Genomic DNA, 15980 nt, shown 5'->3' with positions numbered 1-15980 from the left:
TACACCTCGCATGCCTTCCTCAAATCAGTTCAGCTTAAAAGAATCAAAGCAGTCCTTATCTGCCCCTGGCGCCGGCAGCGGTCTCACTCAGGCGCGACTCAGGGCGTTAACCCAGGGCGGGGCCGCGCGCACCTGCCGGGCGCCAATCACAGGCTGGCGCGCAGGGGCGCAAGCGCCACTGGCCTGGGCGGGGCCTTTCCCGGCTTTCAGTCTCCGCTCCTATTGGTAGACCTGTGGTGACGTTCAGCAGCCTCGACCAATAGCTATGGAGCCGGTCCGCAGGGCAGACGGAAGTAGTGTCGGCAAAGTAGCCCCGCAGTCCGTGCAGCGCGGTACTGCAGAGCTGGATCTTGGCTCACGCGACTTGGGCCAAGATGCCGCGGTTCGCCTTGACCGTCATCCGCCAGTGAGTATCGCCGTGGCCGGGAGCTTCCTGGCCTGGGTCTCTTCTGGTCCCTACGTACTCCAATCCTGGGAGGGTGGGCTTTCCATGTGCTTTTCCTTTGCGTCCTCTCGTGTCCAATCTTTTATCTGCGACACCCTGAGTGGGGAAGTCAGGTCTAAAACTGTCAACAGCCTTGCGTTTTCTCGAGGAAAGAAGTGTGGAGAAGCACATGATCTTCCCGGTCTCTCGACCTCTCAGTGTGACCTTTCTGCCCCCTAGTAAATTCCAGAGTTTTCAGAATTGCTGGTCCACACACATCATCTCTCTTGTGCTGGTTGTCTTGTTTTCTCACCCTCCCCTTCCCCTTTTCTCCTCGCATCGGGGATACTTTTGCAATTTATCTCCCTTCAGAGGTTACAGTTCTGAGGAAAAAAAAAAAGACAGAGGGTCCGAGCTCTCCTCTCTGTCGACTGCATCACCCCGAACAAACATTTTTATCATGACAGATTTCATGGAGCAGAATCTGGCTGTAGGTCACCTATCGTTTCCCTTCTCTGTACGTGTTTGCCTGGTGATGGTAGGCAAATTCAGGGTTGGTAAGAGGACGGAAGCTTCAAGGCGTTGCTGGGTTGGGATTCAGGCTCCAGCTAGAAGCAACCTTGTAGCCTAGGCATCTGAGGCAGACTTAATCTTCCTGACCTGCGTGCCGATAAGCAGATTGATGGCTGCAGTTTTAGTAATCCCGCCGGGTTAGAGAACCAAATGGAGAAGATGGAGCGCCTGGCAGCAGAGAGGAAGAAATATACCCGAGAATTAAATAACGCGTTCTTTAAGCAAAGCTCAGATAAGACGCAGCTGACTCTCACCTGTGTAGTCAGGGCTTATCAGAACAGCTTCTCAGAGCAGGACTGATTACCGTTTGGTCTTCATAGGGCTCACAGGAGTGCTGACAGCGTTTGAACCTTGTCAGGCCGTCTTCAACTGATGCCTTTTCTGTCCAGATTCCTCTTTATAGGAAGATGATCTCCTGCCTCATGTGAAGTGGACCTTCAGGATTCAGGGATTTTAGTGGCTAAGTTAGAAATCTGGTTCCCTGTGTTTTCTGTGTAACTTCCCTGTGTTTTCTAGAATGTTCTGGGAGATGATACAGCTTTATTGGGAGCACTGAAGGAACACAAGTCCCCTTGTCTTCCTTTCAATCTGAGAACATTCTGGACTCAGTTGGGAAAGCCCCTTTAAAGCTATAGGCAATCTGGGCAACCATCCCTACTTAGATTCTTTTTTTTTTTTTTTTTTTTTTTTCTGGAGACAGGGTTTCTCTATGTAGCCCTGGCTGTCCTGGAACTCACTCTGTAGACCAGGCTGGCCTAGAACTCAGAAATCTGCTTCCCAAGTGCTGGGATTAAAGGCATGTGCCACCACCTCCTGGCCCTTACTTAGATTCTTAATTATCTGTGTGAATAGGGAGTGTCTGTGATTCACTGGTGAGTTAGGGGAGTCCAGACTCCAGGCATGACAAATTGGGTCTTCCCAGGCAATTTCCTTGGGTCTAACCTAATCCTTCATGAAATCTTATGTTTATCTCAATTTGTCATGTTTTAAATTTTTTATTAATTAATTTATTTTATTTGTAAAGATGTCTGCATGTATGTCTGTGTAGCATGTGTGTTCCTGGTGCCCAAAGAGGCCAGAGGGAAGGGGGTCATATCTCCTAGAGTTGGAGCTCTGGACAGTTGTTAGCCTGCCACGTGGGTGCTGGGAATTGAGCCTGGATCCTCTGGAAGAGCAGTCAGTCCCCTACTTGCTGAGTCATCTCTCCATTTTTTTCATATTTTGAAACGGAAGTGGTCATTTTTGGACTAGAACACCCTGAATCCCAGGCTTCAAGTCTCTCATTAGCACTGAACTGTAATTTCTCTTGAAAGTTGCAGCAGCGTTGTAACCCCACAGTGGGAAGCTGGGTGAGTGTTGGAATGTAAAGGCCTCAGGCCTGGATTCTCTTGAGTGCTTGTGTTTATAGTCAGTCACAGGCAGAGCCATTTTACTTCCATTTTTAGCCAGCTCTTAAAGCTTTTAATATTTTTTAACAAACTTATATAATTTATTTTTTTTATTATTATTATTTTTTTACTCTGAGACTAGCCTTTGAATCTGTATTTGCAGTTGAAGTGGTTGGTAAAAGTGAATTAAGGATCAGGTGACATCAGGTGAGGCGGTAATTTATACACTGGAATAAATGTGCTGTGAAAGCCCCAGTTGTGTGCTAATTTCTCACAGAGATCGGCTCCTGTGCTGAGGTCAGCTTGAAGCTGTCTATTGACTTGGAATCCTTATAAGGATCTAACAAGGGATTAAGCGTGTAAACCTGAGCCAAGGAACTCACTAGTAAGTAACAGCAGAGTAACCTACAGCCTGCGTGTGTCCCCATGGAGTCTCAGGCAGCACCCCTCCCCCTCCCACAGGGCCTATAAATGGCAGGTCATGAGACTTCAGCTCTTGGCATAAGTGTCTAGACTTCTGTGGGGCCTGGTGTTCTGTTTTGGAAATGGATCATCCTGCAGAATTTGAAAAATGAGTGATGCATCCTCAACTCCGTCCAACTACATAGCTCTGACCTTTCTGAAGCCTCCACCTTCTCTGGTTCCGGGCAGTGGCTCCCTAGCAAAGGGCTTGCCTTAGCCTTGCCCAGCTCCTAAACTAACTTTAAACACCTGCCTCGATTTTTAGAAACGTTGCAAAGCTGCTAAAAGCTGTAATACTAAATATTTACACAGGTTTTGGGGAGACAGTTCTATTTTGGGTTATGTAATCTTTGAATATTTATAATGTGGCTTGAGTTCAAAGCTGCCTGCTAGACACTAAAAAGTAGCAGGTGTGTGTGTGTGTGTGTGTTGGGGGTGTATTTCACATGTAGGTGGGGAGACAAGACTTCAGTAACTCACTGAGCCTGAAGCTAACTTGGCAGCCAGCATGCCCCAGTGACCCCACTCCTCTCTCCAGCCACCAGCACCCCAGTTCAGGCACATACCCTGCTGTGTAGGTAGCACCCAGATCTAAGCTCAGTTCTTACAGAGCAAGCACTCTTCCCCACTGAATATCTGTCTCCAGCCCCAGCAGGGATCAACCTACAGCTGAAGGAAATGGTGGTTCGCTATATCGCATCCATTTTTATTTTTACCTCTTACTGAAAAGAATCACTAGATGTGGGGCAGTGCCTTTGCAAACTATCCTGTCACTTGGATTCTCTTCAGTTAGTGTTCAAAAGAATGGCCACTGCCCATACGGAGAAATTTCTCTCTCAGTGCTGTCTGCAAAGTGTTGGATTGGCAAAATTAGTAACTTTCTCATTTGTATGTGTGTGTGTAGTCACTCTCCACCTTTTTTTTTTTTTTAAGATTCCACCTTTTTTCTTTTTTTTAAAGATTTGTTTATTTTATGAGTACACTGTAGCTGTCTTCAGACACACCAGAAGAAGACATCAGATCTCATTACAGATGGTTGTGAGCCACCATGTGGCTGCTGGGAATTGAACTCAGGACCTCTGGAAGAGCAGTCAGTGCTCTTAACCACTGAGCCATCTCTCCAGCCCCACTCTCCACCTTTTTTTAAAAAAAAGATTTACTTATATTTTATGTGCATCCCTGTTTTGTGAGGAGGAATGTCTGTGTACCATGTGCATGCAATCCCCCCCAGAGGCCCGAAGAGAGCAGCAGATCCCCTAGAACTGGAGTTACAGATGGCTGTGAATCACCAGCCAGCGCTCTTAACCATAGAGTTCACCTCTCTAGCTAGCCCCTCCTTCTAATTTTTTGAGCCTGGGTCTTTTGTTAGTTCTGGAGGTTTCTGATTGTGTTCGGCTGGCTGGCTCTAGTTCCCCAGTGCTGGGATTATCGGCCCACCCACATGTTTACTTCAGGTATGAAACCCAGGTACTCATGGTTACATAGGGAGCAATTTACCTACCAACTGAGCAATTTATCTCCCTCCCCCACTCCACCCTTGATTTTGAATGTGCATAGTGAGGATGCTTCCTTGCCTCTTGCTGGAAGTAATTGGGCGGGGGGTGTGTGTGTGTGTGTGTGTGTGTGTGTGTGTGTGTGTGTGAAACTTCTACTTACAAGCAGTTCTGTTTTATTTCTTTAGATTTTGGAGACAGGTCTTTAGGGTCTTTAGCCCAGGCTGATCTCAGAGGTACTGTGCACCTTGGAGGACCTTCAACTCCTGATCCTCCTGCTAGACTTACAGGCTGTGTGTCATCAAACACAGCTTTTGGTCCTTTGAGCAAGTCTTGCTCGGTAGCCTGAGATAGCCTGCAACTTGATATGTAACCCAAGCAGATATGATATGAACTCAAGCAGATTTTCTTTCTCACCCTCCCAAGTGTTGAAATGAAACCATGAGTCAGCAGGAGGCAGTTTTTAATTGGTCTCAGGAAGATTTTAAAGCTGAGATAGGGAGTGAACCCAGGACATGGATTTCTTTCCCTAGTTTAGGAACACCAGCATGCCCAGCCCAGCCTTCTGCTGCTGACCTTTCTGTATGTCAGGGTTAATGTTCTTTTCTGGTGGCTATTTCTTAAGATGCTGCCATACTATATATAGGAACTCTTATTAATAGTGGGCCATCAGTAGTCTTGGTTTTGCCAAGACCTAAACAGTTCCAAACACATTAATTTCATTTATGTAATCATGCATTTTTAAAAATATGTTTAGGAACCAAAACAGTTCTCCTTGTTGCTATTCCTCTACCCATGGGACCATATTCATTTACTTACTTGTACTTTAGTTACGTAGTTTATTTTGCTGTACTGGGTATGGACCTGAGGCCTTGCATGGTAAGCAAGGGCTCCACCACTATACTTTTTTGCTTAAACAAGAAAGAAACTTTTTTTGAGACAGATACTCATCACTGTGTAGCTCTGGCTGGAACTCACTAGGTAGTTCAGGCTGACCTTGACCTCACCAAGTTCCACTTGCTTCTGCCTCTTGAGTGACAAGTGTCTGGGAGTGGCCAACCAAACGACTCGGAAGTCAACTCGTGGGTCCACAATGGTGGCCTGGGTTCTGCTTGTGTTGGCTCTTCAGCCGCCTTTCTCTGTGTTCCGCTTTCTCTAGACAGCTCTGCCAGAGACAGTTCTCCAAGCAGTTCTCTCTTGCTGTTTTAAAAAAAAAAAATTCTGGATGGCACATCTCTCTTGCAGTCCACAAGCCCAGTCTTTTATTTTAAATTTCAATCCAGTCGTTTACCCCAGGTTCCCTTTTGATTATCCTGTGAATCAGCATCCCATTATCCCAGCTCCCTGATTTCCTAGGAGACGGCAGGCACACATTTTCTTTTAAGTTTGCAAAAGAATTCTGAGCTCTGCCTACTTCTGATAAGCACCAACCGTAAACTAGCTGGGTTGGGACCCTGTCCTGAAATACCGTTCTACCACACCTCTGCCTTACCTTGCTCTGCCCCAGGCAGACCCTGAACTCGGGATTCTGCCTGCCTTTGTAAGCATAAACAGAAAAGGATCTTCCTGACTTGGCTCACCACACAGCTGCTTTGGTTCTTTTAGTTTTGTGAAGCTCCTCATATAATTCATGTTACATCCTTATTTTTTGAGAAATTACATGTTTTTGAACCCATATTTTTAGAGTTCTTTTCCATATAGCCTTAGGGATTTACCATTACTAGCCACACCTTTGCCTTCTGTACTGGAGTCATTCACGTTAACAGGAAGGACATTCTTTGAATATGTGGGTATTCATGCCTGCTGGCCCTGTCTCAGGGGCAGGAGCTACGTCATTCTGTCCCTACCTTGGCCATGCAGGAAAAGGCATGTGTCACTGTGCCTGGACCTATTAATATATCCTTCTAGTGTTTCTCTATGTGAATCCAGATGTTTTATTTCCCTCATTTCCAAGGAGTTAGCACTTGAATATTACTGCATACCTTGCCTTCAGTCCTTCATTGTGCAAGTTGTTCTCTCACCACACAGCCTTTGCAGTTTGTTTGGTTTTAAATGTATGTGAATGTTTTGTCTGAATATATGTGCATGTGTCACATGTGTGCCTGATGTCTGTTGAGTTCAGAAGAGAGGGTATTAGAGCAACCATGTGGCTGCTGGGAATGGATCCCTAGTCCTTGCAAGGGCAATAGCTCCTTTACTCAGTAGCCATCTCTCCAGTCCCTCTTGATGTCTCTTAGATAGAATCTGTGTTTGTTTTTTTTTTTGCTTGTTTTATTTTGATTTTTGGTTAGTTGGTTGTTTTTGGTTTCCCAAGACAGGGTTTCTTTGTATAGCCCTGGCTGTCCTGGAACTCATTCTGTAGACCAGGCTGGCCTGGAATTCAGAAATCCGCCTTCCTCTGCCCCCTAAGTGCTGGGATTAAAGGCGTGCGCCACCACTGCCCAGCCTGTGTTTGCTTTTAAGGAATGAACTTTATTCAGTCACTGCATGTGGAGGCCAGAGATTGACAGTGCCGATATTACAGGCACATGTCGCCATGCCCAGCTTTCTCCATACTGCAGAGATCCCAACTCAGCCCTGTGTGGTGGTCACTTTACCAACTGACCATCCTTCTAGCCTCACTCGGTGACTTTTATTCTAGGTCTAACCTGCCATCTAGGCTTGCCCATGTGGCTCCCTCTCACCCCTTTCCTCCAGCCTCAATTTACCCATTTATTTCCTGGAAATCTTTCCAGTCAGTCCTGTTGGTCTTCTGGTTGCTTTAAGATTGGGATTGTTTTGATTTTTAAATCCTCAAAGTGTAACCACACTTCAATTGGGCACACAGTGGGTCTGCAAGGTGGCAATAGTTACCTCACAGTATGACTGCCTCCAATCCAGGACCAGGGTCAATTCTGGGTGCTAAGGGTCTTTCCATTTTGACGCCTGTCACATGCTCCTTCGGGGCTGCCGCTCACAGATGGCCACCCTGGTTCTGGGCCTGCTGCCTTGAAGTAATCTTGCTCAATCAATACGTTTATTTTAACAAGACTGCCTCATCATAAATAAAATTAATGTGTACACACCTGCATTTGTAATAGCTTTTTCCTCCAGCGGTTCATTTTACATTGATTTCCTGACCTATTTACATTTGCTTTAGGTGTGGCTTGATTTGGAATTCAAGAGTTGGAGTAGAAGACTGGAAAGAAAACATTTAGATTTGGAAGTTTAAGATTTGTTGTGAACCTCATTACTCTTCTTTTTTTTCTCTCTTTTCAAAAATAATTTGGTAACAGTTTTTTCTTTTTATTTCAGTGGTGAAACAAGACTTAATAAGGAGAAGATCATTCAAGGTTGGTCTCATCAGACTGCCCAGCTCACTTCACTGTTAATAACTTGGGGCGGGGGCAGGTAGGCAGCACTGTGATAGGGTTGAATTGGATTGGGGTTAGGGGCTGAGGGTATCATGGTAACCTCAGAATCCGACTAAAACGGTAGGTCACCCGGAGGAACAGAAGTCTCTGAACTGGGCATGACACGCACAGGCTTCTCCAATAGTGCCTCTCTATGCAGACCCTCACAGGGGCCAGTCACTGAAAAGTCACCTTGGGTTGTAAAGGACTTGAAATACCACAGTTGTGATTAAAGCCAAGTGACTCGTGCCAGTCATCCCAGTCATTCCGTAGGCAGGTGCCTGAGGCAGGAGGATCTCTGTTTGAGGCTAGTATCTGCACTATACAAAGACTTCAAGGTTAATTTAGGCTATAAAAATGATTTCATATTAGGAAATAAGACATTTACAGGCTGGTATTGGCACTTGCTTTCTGTCGTAACAGTGAAATTCACTCTGCTGTGGGGTGGAACATGAGTAATCACAACTGCATTCACGTCCATTTTTAAGTTGGTTAGTCTCCTGACTTTGTAAGTTGGATGCTCCCTGGTCTCCCCCTGCCCCTCTTTTAAAAACAGACAAATCCCCACACAGTCTTGCCGGGTGATGAGATGGCTTAGTGGTTGAAAACGGGTACTGCTTTACAGAGAACCCCAATGTGGTCCCCAGTACCCACACTGGGCGACCCACAACCACTTTTAACTCCAGATCTGATGTGCAGGGGATCTGACACCCTCTTCTGGCCTCTACAGGACTTACAGCCAAAGGCACACACTCTGACACAGACATCCACAACTTACAAAGGTTGTAAACATAAGTCTCCAAGCAGCGTCCTTAGCTGGCAGCAGTCTGTCCCTTCCTTCTGATTATTGGTATGTTTAGGTGGAGAAGCACCCTCAGTGCAGGCACACTTGTGGTCCGATGGTTTCCCAGGCACCCAGAAGTTAGTCTCTCTCTGCTTCCATCATCTGTTGAGCCGAGCCGTAGCTCTGGAGGAAAGTTCTCAGGCTGGCAGGTGCCGGGCCCTGGCCTCATCGCTAGCACCAAGCTATTGTAAGCTGGTAAAGGAGGTCTGTTGGCAATTGTGTTAACATGGTTTATCACTTTGGTAGGATCTAGAATTGTGGGAAACGACTACAATCGGGGAGCCTCCGGTCGCCTCGGAGGGATCATCTAGATTAGATTCATTAAGTTGGGAAGACCCATCCTCAAAGTGTGGGCAGCTCCATCCCAAATCCCATAATGAGGGGACCATTCACCCCTGAGCTTCCTAACTGGGTGCAGTATAACCAACTGCACCCTCAGTCCTTCTACATGGCTCCCGTAGCATTATGGACCATGAGCCAAATACCCCTCCTTTTTATTGTTTTATGTCTGAGTGGCTTGTTTGCATGTACATCTGTGAACTATCTGTGTGTGTAGTACTCTTGGAGACCAGAAGAGAGAGCTTTGGGTTCCCTGGAGTTGGAGTCGCAGATGGTTGTCTGTTCTTAACTGCTTAGCCCTCTCTCCGGCTCCACCCTCCCTTGCTGTAGTCAGGTCCTTTGTCAGCAGTGTGTCAAGTGGCCAGCCTATCACCTCTCATGCCGAGCAAGCTGTCTCTGCAGCCACTGTTTAAATCTTATTAGTTCTGATGGTCTTCATTTTCCCTCAATGTACCCACAAGGGATTTTTAAGATTTACTTGTTATTTATACATGTAAACCTGCATGTTGTTTGTGCACTAGGTGCAGTGTCCCAGGAAGCCAGAAGAGGGAGCCAGGTCAGGCAAAGCAGGCTGCTTTGAGCCAGCAGCCCTTGTTCCAGCCTAGGGATTTCCTGTTTTAATTTAAACTAACCCATGTACTTTGTGCCCCGTTTTAATGTAAACTACCTCATGTACTTGGTGCTTTCCTCAGCCTTAGATTCATGCCTCCCCTCCATTTCAGAAAGCTGTCTGCTGCTGTCTTCTTCATTCTGCCGGCCTCTACTTCTTTCTTCATCCTTTGGAGTTGTAGTTAGATGTTCTCTGTAGACTGATGCGACTCCATAATAGGGACAGCTTCACCAGGGAGACTTACAAGGTGACACCAGGGAGTCCCCCTGTTTTCTTTCTGCAATTTGAGCTTTCAGCACTGTGCCTCGGCAGAAGGAAGCCCAGCATCCTGTCATCCTGACACAGAGCTTCGGGCTCCAGAGCAGTGAAAAGCAGGTGACTTTGCTCTGCGAGCCACCTGATCCATGCTGCTCTGTTATAGTAGTGGAAACTGTTACAGTTCTCCCTTCTTGTTTATCCATAACATGCCGGTGGACTGTTCCTGCTCCCCCCAGTGCCTAAGCTGTCTTCTGAGTCTTGTCTTTAGCTCTGTTTGAGAGCCTTCCATCCCTTCTGCTCCATCCTTGAGGCCAGAAGTTTAGTTCTTTCCTTTTGGGATGGTCCTTCATTGCCTGCTTTATGTTTCCTGACTTCAGTGTTTTAATAATCCTTTAAAACATTTTAACTTTCTTCTTTTGAGACGGTACTACTTTGTAGTCTAGGCTGGCCTGCAGCTTACTTACATCTAGTCCAAGAAGGCCTCTAATTCACTATAATCCTCCTGTCTCAGCTTTACAGGGCCAAGGTTATAGTTGTGAGCCATCATGTCCCATGAAATGAGGACGGAAAGAAGAAGAGTAATATTCCAGTCCTGACCTTTAGACAGTGGGCCGAAGAGGAGAGTCAAGTGACCCTGCCACAGGCTGTAGCCTGCAGGAACATCCTGCCGTGCAGTACAGCCAGCGGAGAAAGGGACAGATGGAAAAGTGGGAGGAGCTCAGACAGCCCAGTACTCAGTGTGGATTCCCATGAGACAGGCAGCTTTCAGGGAAGCGTTTGAGTGGGCGAGTCTTTGTAGAGCTATGGGCCGTGACATGGTGTTTAGAGTCAGGTACCCAAGGAAGTCACAGTAGTCACTGCAGCTTTGTCCCTTTCCTGTGACTCTGCTAAGATATGTTTTTGAATGGCTCTGTCCCACCACAGGACAAGGTGTAGACGCGCCCCTTTCTGAGACTGGGTTTTGGCAAGCAGCTGCCGCTGGGCAGTTCCTGAGCAATGTGCAGTTTACGCATGCTTTCTCCAGCGACCTCACGAGGACTAAGCAGGTGAGCTCAGGCTGCCTATCAGGATCTCAACAATATGGAGCTTAAAAAATCTGCTTCTAAAGCCTACTGAGATGGCCTGATGACCCGAGTTCAATCTCTGGGACCCATGTAATGGAAGGAGGAAATTGACTCTTTCAAGTTGACCTCTGATCCCCACATGCAAACCATAATGCACACGTGCTTCCTGTCCCCCCACCCCCTCACACACACACACACACACACACTAAATAAAATACTAAACACAAAACAAAAGACAAAACCACAAGGCATATGGGGGGTGTTCCCCAGAACCCAGATGGACTCATGTGGCAGCCCCTAGAAATCCCAGCAATTGGGAGAAGGAAGAGACCCCTGGAACAAGCTGGCTAACTAGATAAGCCAGAACTGGTGAACCTAAGGTTGAACAAGAGAGTTTGCCTCAATAAGTAAAGCAGAGAGAGAGAGAGAGAGAGAGAGAGAAAGAGAGAATCAAGAATACATTCCAGGTCAGCTTAGGGCCTCCAGGAGGGCCCTAACATAAAGGTGCATACATGCACGCGTACCACACATACAGAGCCACAATGAAGGCTGACATGGCTTTTCTGTAAGATAATAAGTAGTGCAGGTTTGTCAGTCTCTGGTGTCTGGCAGCTGCTCATTTCTCTTCACACGGGTACAGTACGAGTGTAGTTGCAGAGACTTCAGTAAGTCTGTTAGGCCACAACCCCTGCTCATCTCTGCTCAAGCTGTACAACCCCATCTGCCTTCCTCCCTCCCCCAACACGGCTTGTACAGAGAAAACTCTGTACCAACAAGTCATCACTCCTAGTCTCCATGTTTCTGGCAACCCAACCAAGAGTGCCCACTCAGGGCACGTGTGAATACAGTCCCAGCTCTTAGCTGGCTCGTCATCACTCCTCGCCTCAGCTCTATATGGCCCCCATGCTTCGGACTAGATGTGTGACTTCACTGACTTCCTCCTTGTGAACCTGGCTGAGAGCTGCCTCCTAATAAACCCGCCTTTATCTCCTTTTAATTTGGTCTAATGTGACCTCTCTGCATAACCAAGGGAGAGAAAATGCCTATCAGTGGGATATGTGTCTAAGTGCCAATATGCCTTTATTTATAAAAGCAGGTGATAGCCTGAACTAGACTAGACATACATGGTAGTAAATATTAAAGTTAGGCATGAAGAGAAGCCACAAACCCCGGGTGTCCTGTGTGCTGGGCAGGTGCTCTGCCGCTGAGCTGCAGCCTAGGCCCCAGCCAGGCAGGTGTTCTGCCGCTGAACCAAGCTGCAGCTCCGGGCAGAGAAACTTCTGGTTGTATGTCTTGGGCGGGTACTCTGCCACTGAGCTGCAGCTCTGTGCAGAGAAGCAGCTTTTTGCACAGTAAAACTATTGCTAATAATTAGAAAGAAAAAAAAAATGGAATGGCATGCTTTTGAAACTTCATGGTGACCCATTCTTATAAAAAAGAAACAGACATTTGCCTTTTGGATTTCAGACCATCCACAGCATTTTGGAGAAAAGCAGATTTTGCAAAGACATGCCAGTGAAGTATGATTCCAGACTCCGAGAAAGGGTAACTGAACTTGCTCGTGTTCCTCTCTAGCTGCACGTTCACAGTGAGCCGTCACTTGGCTAAAGCACACCCACAGTCCTTAGAAATTTAGTTTCAGTTAATATATTTTTGTGTGTGGATGTTTTGCCTGCATGGATATCTATCTGTATAGCATGGACATGCCTGGTTTCCGAGGAGGCCAGAGGAAGGTGTCAGATCCCCTGGAACTGGAGTTACAGACAGTTGTGAGCTGCCTTGTCTGTGCATGCTAGGAATTGAACCAGGGTCCTCTGAAGAGCAGCCAGTGCTCTTAACTGTGGAGTCATCTCTTCAGCCCTTTCTTGGGAATTTACAATCAACTAATATATGTTAAGGATCTGTGTAATTGGGCATGGTAGTACACATCTGTAATTACAGCTCTTGGAAAGTGGAGGCAGTTAATTTGAGGCTAGCCTGAGCTATGTAGACCCTATCTCAAAAAAAAAAAAAAAATCAGGATCTAGAGTTGATAACTCAGTGGTAGAGTACTTGGCCAAAATGTTTGGAGCCCTGGGTTTAAGTCTCAGCATGGAGGTGGGGTGGGGGGCAAGGAGGGGGTGGAAGAAATGGGCAGGGAGGGGAATCTACTCAACCGTCATGCTACATAGTACTTATGTAGAGCGCCTTCTCTAACTGAGGTAAGTGTCTTGAGTAGGAAAAGCTTGTTTACACTGTACGTGAGGAGGCAAAGGGCTCTCCATTCCACTCCTAGCCCTGCTGTGAGTGTGGATCGTTTTTCTTTACCCAGTTTCTATTCCAGAAATGAGCCTTCCGAAAGCTAAGATTTCAATTTAAAGCAAGGTGCGTGGAGATTTCCAGTCGAGATGTGAACCCAGTCCTCCTAGAGCATTGGGGGCTTTTTGTGCCCTACAATACCAACTCCCAAGTTCAAGGGCATCCCTGTCAGCCCTGCTTCCTTCTGATCCTGGGTAGAAACAGAACAGAATGGTGAAGGCATTTTAAAAGGCCTGTCTCTCCTGGCTTGCATGTGTTCTCTGTGGTTCAAGAGACATAAGTTCTGGCAGAAGGAGCTTCCTGCTCTGTGCCTGAGAACCAGTGCTGAAAACAGAATCAAGTGTGACACTGGGTGGGCTGCCCAAGTGTTGCCCTGAGCACATCTGACCCCCCCACCCCCCCAAGTCCCTGGAAACTGGGCAGATCCGTGTTTGTCTGATAAAGCCCCACCATCTGCTTGGGTTAGGCTAGGCAAGTTCTTCCCTGCAGCCACCTGGACCCAGATTGGGAGTCCTACTGTGGTCAAGGGCCCGGGCCTCTGCTGAGTGAGTCCCATTAGCACGCAAGTGTATTCCTAGCCGATGGGGTCACAGATAGGGAAGGAAGGTGAGCTCCTTCCTGGGATGGTTTCAGATTTTCACATGTCGATTTGTAAGCCGCACCTCTGTCTAACTGGACTGTTGTAGATGTACGGAGTCGCGGAAGGCAAACCACTAAGCGAGCTTCGGGCCATGGCCAAAGCCGCTGGGGAAGAATGTCCCATGTTCACCCCACCAGGAGGAGAGACAGTAGAGCAGGTACGCAGCCTGAGTACGTCTAAGCTGCCAGGTCGCTGGCCGGTGTGCCAATGACCTAGTCACTAAATTCTGACTGGGTTTGTATTGGTGTTTGCGACTGACAGTCAAGTGGTTTGCAAGCTTTGAATGTGCACCCCCTCACGCCCCCCCCCCCCATTTTTCCAAGTGAGTCAGCATCCATTACTGATGATAGATGATACTGCTGGGAAAAACTTAACATGAGGTAGTGGTATAGGCAGTTGTTGGCACAGGCATTGGAGGCAGCCAGTGAATCCGGCTGTGCCTCTGGACCCCCAGGGTTCTGGTCTCCGTGCCTGTATGGCGAGAGATTTGCCTACTTGGCATTGCCCCAGCCTTCCTCTTCCCACCCTTTTCCTTTTTTTTTTTTAAAAAAAACAAAAACTATTTATTTATGTATATGAGTATTCTGGAGCTGTCTTCAGACATACCAGAAGGAGGGCATCGGATCCCATTACAGATGGCTATGAGCCATCATGTTGTTGGGAATTGAACTCAGGACTCCTGAAAGAGTAGCAGTCAGTGCCTTAACCACTGAGCCATCTCTCCAGCCCTTCCCATTTTTTTAATGTCTTCGGCATCAAGTGATGCTTTGAAGTCCCATAGAAACCTTGGGTTGGAATAGTTGTATTTCAGACTTACCATTTAAGGGCATCATTCACTCTGCTTGATTTCCTCTTCTTTCTTGTAGGTAAAAATGCGCGGAAAGGATTTCTTTGATTTCATTTGTCAGCTAATCCTGGGCAAGGCAGGCCAGAGAGAAAGCTGCTTGCCTGCAGCTCCGGGCAGCTGTTTGGAAAGCTCCTTGGCAGAAGTTTTCCCTGTGGGAAAACATGGCAGCTTGGGGACGAATCCCAAAGGTGGCGCCCTGGGCTTGGCAGCCAGCATCTTAGTTGTGAGCCATGGTGCTTACATGAGAAGCCTCTTCAGTTATTTTCAGAGTGACCTCAGATGCTCGTTGCCAGGAGTGAGAGACAAATTCGAACTCTCCTCCATCACTCCCAACACTGGGATCAGCGTCTTCATCATAGAGTGCGGGGAAGCACACGCGCCGTCCATTCAGTGTGTGTGCATGAACCTTCAGGAGCACCTGAATGGAGTGACTGAGAAGCACTGAGGGTGCAGCCTTTCAGCGGAGCCTCTGAAGGCAGTGCCTTGGCCTTTGTGTTTCTGTCCTCTGCTCCTGCCGTTTTAGAAGCAGTCGAGAATTCTTACGATAAAGCCCCACCGGGGTTCTGGCTGTATCAGACATTAGTGGGAATCTACTCACAGCCAACCTGGTTTTTCCGAGACATCATTTTCTACAGTGATTTTGTCACTCTGTCCCATTATGTCTTTGATCTATTAACTTATGAGGACGTTCAGTGTTGCACATTGGGGATAAGTAGCCTTCTTTTCCACATGCTTCCTTTCTTTGGCCTTTTTGATGTCTAGATGGTGTTGCATTTTGAGGATAATTGTATGCTTTTCCACTTGCTTACCAAGTGCTTGCAAGAAAGAATGGTTTCAATAATTTGCTGCGTATTGGCAGTGATTGTATCCGTGTTCAGAGTATTCAGACTGAAGCTGCTTACTGTCATTGTTGGGTAAGGTAAAATGGCCGAACGCGCTAGCATCCACTGGAGAAACTGGCTCTTGGGATTTATCTATTTAATTTTTTTAAAATATTTTTTAAGATTTATTTATTTATTTTATGTATGTGAATACATTGTTGCTGTCTTCAGACACCCCAGAAGAGGGCATCCGATCCCATTACAGATGGTTGTGAACCACCATGTGGTTGCTGGGATTTGAACTCAGGACCTTTGGAAGAGCAGTAGATGCTCTTAACCACTGAGCCATCTCTCCAGCCCAGGCTCTTGGGATTTTGTCATCATCATCATCATCATCCTTCTAAAGGCCTCAAAATACAGCTGAAGAACTGAAGGGGTGGGTGGGCAGTTAAGAGTACTTCCTGTTACTCTGAGAACCCCAGTTCAGATCCCATTACCCATGTTGGGCAGCTCACAGCTGCCTGGAA

The 15980-nt window shown here is 47.0% G+C and overlaps 1 protein-coding gene across 2 annotated transcripts; it reads left to right on the top strand.

Annotated features, from left to right (window-relative positions):
- The first annotated feature begins 278 nt into the window (after positions 1–278).
- Tigar (TP53 induced glycolysis regulatory phosphatase) lies at positions 279–15473 on the top strand. 2 transcript variants are annotated; one of them, XM_031383514.1, is made up of 6 exons: positions 279–406; positions 7635–7672; positions 10708–10829; positions 12315–12392; positions 13832–13942; positions 14652–15473. In XM_031383514.1, exons 1-6 carry the CDS (start codon positions 375–377, stop codon positions 15075–15077), a joined length of 807 nt encoding a protein of 268 aa, XP_031239374.1. In that variant the 5' UTR covers positions 279–374; the 3' UTR covers positions 15078–15473. The 2 variants fall into 2 exon arrangements, with proteins under 2 accessions (XP_031239374.1, XP_031239375.1); XM_031383515.1 differs by lacking the exon at positions 13832–13942.
- The last annotated feature ends 507 nt before the right edge of the window (positions 15474–15980 follow it).

The sequence above is a fragment of the Mastomys coucha genome, unplaced genomic scaffold (assembly GCF_008632895.1).
Source record: "Mastomys coucha isolate ucsf_1 unplaced genomic scaffold, UCSF_Mcou_1 pScaffold20, whole genome shotgun sequence".
In the NCBI taxonomy this organism is placed as follows: domain Eukaryota; kingdom Metazoa; phylum Chordata; class Mammalia; order Rodentia; family Muridae; genus Mastomys; species Mastomys coucha.
The sequence above is the reverse complement of the archived record's forward strand: the minus strand, read 5'-3'. Positions and strand labels throughout refer to the sequence as shown.